Source organism: Danio rerio, chromosome 9 (assembly GCF_052040795.2).
Source record: "Danio rerio strain M-AB ecotype USA chromosome 9, GRCz13ab, whole genome shotgun sequence".
NCBI classification, from domain to species: Eukaryota; Metazoa; Chordata; class Actinopteri; order Cypriniformes; family Danionidae; genus Danio; species Danio rerio.
The window spans coordinates 32,922,941-32,931,357 of record NC_141029.1 but is presented as its reverse complement, the minus strand read 5'-3'; the positions used below and the strand labels follow the sequence as shown (position 1 = coordinate 32,931,357).

General features: G+C 32.5%; 1 protein-coding gene across 24 annotated transcripts in view; it reads right to left on the bottom strand.

Moving 5' to 3' along the window:
• Positions 1 to 1,686: 1,686 nt before the first annotated feature.
• dachd (dachshund d) overlaps positions 1,687 to 8,417 on the bottom strand; it is a 245,459-nt gene continuing 238,728 nt past the window's right edge. For 13 of the 24 annotated variants that reach the window (XM_087267117.1, XM_087267115.1, XM_087267126.1 and 10 more), the window contains one exon: positions 1,687 to 4,570. In XM_087267117.1, the coding sequence (XP_087123243.1) occupies positions 4,530 to 4,570 (41 nt within the window). In that variant the 3' untranslated portion in view covers positions 1,687 to 4,529. 24 annotated transcript variants of the gene reach the window in all.

The window sequence follows — 8,417 nt, the reverse complement described above, 5'->3', positions numbered from 1 at the left end:
GATGGGTTGCAGCTGGAAGGGCATCCGCTGCGTAAAACATATGCTGGATAAGTTGGCGGTTCATTCCGCTGTGGCAACCTCTGATTAATAAAGGGACCAAAAAGGAATCCCCTAAATCAGGACCTGTGTAATAAATGTGTTGCATCAATCTTGCGCTTTGTTTGAAAAGAGGTATAGGCTTACATTAATACCATCAGTTTGATTCTGGATTTAACTTCAAAATAAACCTTGGTTAACCATACCCTTGTTGCTCAATCACTTTGAAATCAGATGTACATTTCTGTTAAGGATTAACTTTAAACTTGCTATTGAGGGCCAAAATGGCAGCACTCATTAGGAGGATTGAAGAAAATCACTTGCAGAAATATAAATGAGCATCTCAACCTTTTTGAGTTTCATGATGGAGCAGATAGTTCAAAGTAATTCAGAAAGAAACCTGTTATGATTGATTGAAATGTAATTTCAAATGAGTTAAAATATTAATTATATTCATTTTAATATAAATGATTATATATATATATATATATATATATATATATATATATATATATATATATATATATATATATATATATATATATATATATATATATATATTTTTTTTACAATGCTCTTTAAAGTGAAATAAATGAACATAAACATAGGAGGCTGAGAAAAATACTGATTTTAGGAGAACATTTCAGATGGCATTTCAAGGTTTTTGCATCTGAAGTCTTCATTTACTAATGTACATTTATTTTACTACACTATATACTATACACAAATCATCACAATTAATCATAGGTGAATTTTTTAATCAAAGCTAAATGTTTTAATCAAAGATTTGTTAGCAAGTGGTGTAACACAACTCGATTTAAATTAGAACCAAGATAAAAAAAAAAATCCTTGATTAGCTCTAAACTCTGCTTAACAAAATGTTTATTGGTGCAATACCTCATCAAAGAGGTAAACTATCAACTGAAAGGTCATGGCACCTGTATTTGAAAATAAAATAAACAACATTATATCATTAATGATGTATCTGTAAATTGATTATAGATTTAATATTATTTGATTAATAGATTTTTCAGAAGCAGCGGGGCACATCTATCCAAAATAAAAAATAAAAAAAATACTGTATATAATATTCCACCTTTACAAACTGAGATTTTATTACTTCAGTCTTGTTGATGATAATTATTATGAAAACATACCCCATACTGTAACACAAATGACCTGATTTGCTTGGCTCAATCTTAACAGTTCATCAATAACTAATTAAATTACATGAAGAGATGTAAGCTTCTTCTGGTTTCCTTCTTTCTTTGAATATGTGGCTTTTCCCAGGAATATTGTGCTCGTTCAGCCGGAATGAATGAAAGGTATTATTTCTCAGTCATGTGTTGTGTAGAGCCGTGTGCTCACTGTACTAAGCATGAGTGGTTTTATTCTGCTAGTTATTGTCATTGCTCAGTAACACATGTTTTACAACTCAACCATGAACAATTTTGATTGCCCTTCAGATTAAAATATAAGCATGCCGCTTACGTAATATCATATGTGACGTTTTGTTTCGCGGCTGAAAATCTTCATTAGAATACACTGAATCGTGGATTATGAGTTAAACTGCTTTACATGATGACATTTGATTTAAAAAAAAAGTGTACACTTCTCTCAAGCTGACAAAGTGATTCATTCGCAAAAGAGTTTAGTCTAATAATCAGACTCACAAATATTTTATTACCATATTTGACACCATAGAATAGAAAACAGACACACACTCATGCAAATCCACACAGATACACTGTAGTGCATGTGTGCAGACACGCACCATTTCGCTCTTTCATTCTCATACACACACACACACACACTCTCTCTCTCTCTCTCTCTTATACCGTGTCATTACAGAAGACAAGATCAGAAAAGAGGGAAAAGCACTTTAAAACAAGACATCCTTTCAATATTTATACGTTTCTTTTACTGCCATAGAAAGAAATAAGGAACAATGTGTCCATAAATCTTGCTACAGTGTTTACATCACATAAAAAGAAACTAAAAGGCAAGTCCTCTTTGATGAGGTAAAAAGATACTTTAACATGTAGTTTAACACAATAAACATTTGAATTGTTACAGACCGAGGACAAATGCGTGACAAAATAATGTCTATGATTATAGTTTAAATAGCTGCCCCGTAACATTAGATACGTCCATCTAATAAAGGATCCTTTCAACACATATTCTTTCTTGATTATCCAATAAGTGCCTCATCACCATCATCATCATCATCTACTTGGTATAATAAAAGCCTGTAATCTATGATTTAATATATTCGACATTACCGCTAATTAGCAGAGTGTAATTTTAAACCCATCCGGCTCAATTGTTTCACTCTTTATTCAAATCTGACAGTTTGGGATTGCTGTGATTACTTGATTTTTGCCTTGAAAAAGGCAAATTATGTGAAGGACTCGTGTGAATATCGGCTGGCAACGATTAATTAAATCTGTCAAATATTTTAGGAATCTTCTTCTTTCAAAAAATAAGCAATAAAACAAAAATGTGTTGCCAGCAAGTGTACATTAGCATAACCTTATTATTATATATAATTTATCTGCAAAAAAAAAAAAAAAAAAGGTTCAGCATGCACTTTATTTAATCAAATATAGTCTACATGGGGGGGCAATGATGAAAAATTATTATCAATTATCTTCCATTGTATCTCAGAATGAATATTCTTGCTGCATATTTGCTTATTGAAGATGCTGACTTGAACACAATATTTATGTAGTATAATGAATTAAATGCTTATTTAAATGGGCCTATTGATGAAAGTAATACCCCAAATTCAGTGTATTAATGTTTTGTAACATTTGGTGACCTGTACAACTGAATTTAAAATCAGTCCTTACAAGATTCAGCTTCAAAATGTAGCTGTTTAAATGATATTGTTCATCAACTTTATTATGCTGAACTTCATAATAAAGTTCAGCATGCACTTTATTTAATCAACTATGGTCTACATGGGGGGCAATAATGAATTATTATTATAAGTTATCTTCTGTTGGATCTCAGAATGAATATAATGTTTCTGTGACTTGCTGCATGTTTGCTTATTGAAGATGCTGACTTGAACAATAGATATTTATGTAGTACGATACATTGAATGCTTATTTAAAGGGGCCTATTGATGAAAGTAATACCCCAAATTCAGTGTAATAACGATGTGTAGCATTTGGTGACCTATACAACTGAATTTAAAATCAGTCCTTACAAGATTCAGCTTCAAAATATAGCTGTTTAAATGATAGTGTTCATCAACTTTATTATGCTGAACTTCACAATAAAGTTCAGCATGCAATTCATTTCATCACCTATGGTCTACATCGGGGCCAATAATGAATAATTATAATAAGTATAAGTTATCTTCTGTTGGATTTCAGAATGAATATAATGTTTCTGTGACTTGCTGCATGTTGTTTTGCTGAAGATACTGACTTGAACAATAGATATTTATTTAATATGACACATAAAATACTCATTTAAATGGGCCCATTGATGAAAGTAATACCCCAAATTCAGTGTAATAATGATGTGTAGCATTTGGCGACCTATACAACTGAATTTAAAATCAGTCCTTACAAGCTTTAAAATGTAGCTGTTAAAAGATAGTGTTCATCAACTTTAACTGGGTGTGAGTGAATAAACCCTAAGTACATTTGTTCAGCACAGTTAAGTATTTATTGAATAACATGAATTCAGGACAACACATTTACATGCCTGCATGCTTCCTCACCATAGTGGCAGCGAATTGAAAGAATGATGGCTCAGAAACAAAACAAATCTAGAAATTCAATATAAACGTCGGTATTGTTCTCCTAATAGATCTACTGCATACACAATACCAACTTTTGACATTATATACAAATACCAAAGTGAGTGAGTTAACCTATCTTCTGCTCTTGTATATACAATAATGATAGAAATGAAACTTGATTGTTTTTTTTCTTCTAGTTTAGAAAACATTAAAAGCAGATATTAGTCTTTTCTGTTGATCAACATATATTCAAATTCACATTTTCAGAGGTTCTCCTCCAAGTTTGGATCTTTAACATCTTGGCAAATAGTTCTAACATTGATTTGTGTGTGTGTGTTTTTCTTCTTTTAATACAAAACAAAACCTCTGAATCCGATTGAATTTCCGAAGCTTTCTCGCTGGTTTAAATACAGTATAAAAAATCTTCAGTGCTGTGAATTTGTTGTAAATATTATCACCGAGTGTACCAAAAGGTACGTTTTACTGTGCTCAAATTGTCACCTTGGTCAACTCGTCACATCCAATCCCACATCTGGTATATTATAATGTTGATATCAGTGATAATACGAGTCCTAATACTACATTCGGACACAATCCATCCTCCACATCGGGCCCAGCATAAACCCTTGGTGCACCTCTATGAGCGATTGACCTGTTTCTGTAACTAAATTACCCTGCGAAGGGACTCTGGAGAATCGTCCTACAACACAAGTGGCCAGTCTTCAACGTCATGCTGTTAGTACATCACTGTGGTTTTCAGAAAAAGTCTTCCATCTGCTAAAAACAAAACAAAGAGAGACAAGATAATAAGTACACTGAACAGAATCGAGCCATTAAGCAAAGATAAGTAACAGTGATGCAATGAAAACACAAACAACATCACCGTAAACCCCAGATTATGTCACATTTTAAAAACATAATATAGCACTTATGATTCAAAGCACTTCACAAATGACAGTCTGTGCGTAAATAACATTTAGAAGAGAAAAAAGCTGTAACACTGCCTTCTTCAACGTGTACAATCTAATGAGCTCAGTCCATTTCCAGGGAAACCTTCACTGGCGAGTGCATGCCTGAATGGACAGCAGCTCTCTTTGCTTGTTCTGGTAAAAGCATCTGTTAGGCATGGCTCAGGAGCTTGTTTGACGTTTATTACCAGAACAGTTCCTCTGTGTCCGGGAATGCTGCATCACTGCATTTAAGCAGCGTTTGCTCTCTTGTGTAGTACAACTAAATAAATCAGCAAAAGTGGTGATCAAAGATGCATATTTTTTTGTAAATTATAGTTGCATAACTATGAATAAAATATATAATGAACAAAAAGGCTAAACATCAAATTGGGGATACTATATGTTAATATGTTAATGTTAATTTCATGGTAATTCCATTAAATAGGTTTCAGCTTACTGTAGATAAAAAAAGAGACTCATGTTCTAGAAAATATAGTAGACACTGATGTATTGCATTTTATTTAACCCAGAAGTATTGATTAATGTGAAACCAAATCTGATAGACATTGATTAATTGCAGGGTGTGCATAAAACGGCATTATGCCATCAAGTTTGTTTATGTTCTTTATTGGACTTACAGATATAATATTGTGATCTAATGATGGTGATTAAATATCAAGAAATTTACGACTCTAACTCTCATTTTAGGTCTAATGGTTGATGCTCTTTAATGCTTTTTAGGTTGATGCAAACAGCCTATAAACAATGGCAAAAATGTGTATTGAAGTATTGTACCCTGTTTTTTTTTTCTAAAATTTATTCTACAAAGGCTACTAATTTCCAGCTGCTACATTCAAGAGCAAAAGGTTTGTATTGTTATGGTGTATTGGATTATCACAATGTTTTTTGAGTGTATGTGCTATTTGTAATCTGTCCCTCCAGGATTTCGCGATTTTGCATTCACTGAATTTATTGCAAAATCAACCAACCTCCACTAAATTTTGCGGATCTCGCATTTTTTCTTGCTTAAGGAGGCTTGTAGGTTTTTTTAAATGTTAAACTGCTTTTATTCTAGCCGAAATAAAACAAATAAGTTTAGTTACAATTTTCTCCAAAGAAAGTATTGTGAAAAATTCCTTGCTCTGTTAAACATAATTTAATATTTAAAACAGAAAAAAAAAAAAAAAATCAGAGGAGGGCAAATAATTTTGAAACAACAACAACACTTTTTTTTTTAAATGGAGTGGCTTTCATGAAAGACTAAGTGCAATTATTCAGTGGATTTTGACCTTAGAGCTGTAGTGCGCGCACAATTTATACAGATATATGGATACAAGATTTTTTTTTTAAACATACAGTATCTTTTAAATGTAGGTGTGTTTTTATTAAAGTTACAGAACCAAATGTCTGAGTCTAGGAGTGATTAAAAATATTTTCAGTAAAGTATTTTGTGTGTGGTATATTTTTTATAACACATCAACAACACAAAAAACTACCACAAATACTGCCGCAAATTTAAAGAAAAGCCTCAGCAAAATCATTTTAGGACGCAAAATTCAGAAAAAAAGTCTTGCGAAATTCTGGAGGGGCTGTCTAATAATCCATAAACCTTATAATTTCTTGGTATTAGCTTGATTGACATCAAACATAAACAACAGTGAAGCAAATCAACAATCAATCCCAATAATGTTAATCATAATAAAATGACACAGAAAATGTACAATTTAAATATTAAAATGCCACAGTTGATTCTCAACACCCTCTGAACAATGACGACAACAAAAACAAGCAGAGAGCTAATCTTAAATGTACAAATTAGCATATTAATTCTGGGTCAAATGAAGTGTAGCTAAACTAGCTTGAGTAAACGGTGCCAGGAAAGTATCTTGAGTGGGAAGAATCGAACGGCTGCCATGTTGTTTTATGAAAGAACCCCCTCATTAAAATATGTTAAAACTTTGGCATTTTTATATTCAAATCAAGATGAAAAGTTCATTAAAGAGGATAAATATTTCATAAGATGCAAAATAAAACAAAGGCATTTTTGGCTTCTCTCAGCATAAAATTCCTTTGAAAGATTAATTAATACATGTAAATTATGCAAATTATGCCCATGCAAATATTTTATGAAGACAATTAAGGGAGCCATTAATTACTGCCTTTTTTGCTTCAGTGACATTCATTCATTTAATTTTAATTTCACTTTAACTGTTTTGATGTTTAATCTTGCAACAAAGAACTTTATCTCCCCGCACAGGGTCGTGTAAACTTGCAGAAAACATCGCGAGGCGAGCGCTGAGCATCAGGAACAGATACCGGGGAGATATTATTTTCGGTATCACAAGGAATTAGTGGCGAGATGTGCTCCCAGAAGCACGGAGCCAGGAAAAACAGTCAAGCTTATTCTTGGAATGGATTCAAAACACTGGAAAAGCAATTAATAAACACAGACTGTGTTAATATAGCAGAATTACAGAGTGTGACAAAAGACAAATAGAAATAATTAGTTCTCTGAAATTATGCTCTCATTATTTTTTTTTCCCTCAACAGCCAAGTGCTGAAATTATAGCTTGTCTCTTTGCTTTTTTGTATACAGATTGGAATAGAATTTTTCCCTCACATGCAAGTGTAATTTATCAGCATCCTTTTTTATGTTTTTGCCATTTGAGAGTAATTATGCCACACTGGTTGTAGGCCACAAGAACCATGACATAAACACACACACACACACACACACACGCGTGCGCACGCACGCACGCACGCGCGCACACACACACACACACACACACACACACACACACACACACACACACACACACACACACACACACTGTTATAATTGAACAGACACACATGATGTTTTTAAACGCACACACACACTTCCTTTGGCCAGACTAAGTCAATTCTTCAAGGGCACTGACCGAAAAACCTGTGAAATGATTGCATCTTGTGAAGCAATAACTACAGTTTTGACAGTCAAAACTTACCTGTTTTTTTCTAAATCAAATGACCTCAATGCTTCAAATTTTATTATGGCTCAAAGATAAAAAGCGTTTTTTCAAGCATCAAAACAATAAAAGTGCACAGCAGCTTTATTTCATCTATAATTTTAATGATTAAATTATCCACTAAAAAGTCATTCAGCTTTTTTATATACACAAAAATATGTCAGGGATATTTAGAACAAGAATCATTTGATGAAATATTAAAAGATCATGGTTAATTCAATGTTATTTTAAATCTTTTCCACTATCCTTTTTGTTTTATTTTGACCCTGATATATTTCACAATCTATCTGTTGTCCTGAATGATGAGAGAACATTATTTCATGGATATTTTGACATATTACTTTCACAAATATTATTTTAAACATCAAAGTAGACACTTTAATAGCATTTAATGAGCTTCCTATTTATATAACATCACTTTTTGGACATTTAATTTCATGCAGACACCAAAACGGGACCAACATTTTGTCTTTGACCCCTATATGTCTGCTCCAATATAAAACTTCTCACAGTGACAAGCTTCTTTTTAATCTACACTTATTCTAAGTTTCTATATCTAGCAATTAATGCTGGAAAATTATTAATCTTTAGGCATAACAGCCATCATAATGCTAATGACATTATATGGTCTAAAAAAAATCATTTTCTGCTCATCAAGTCAATGTC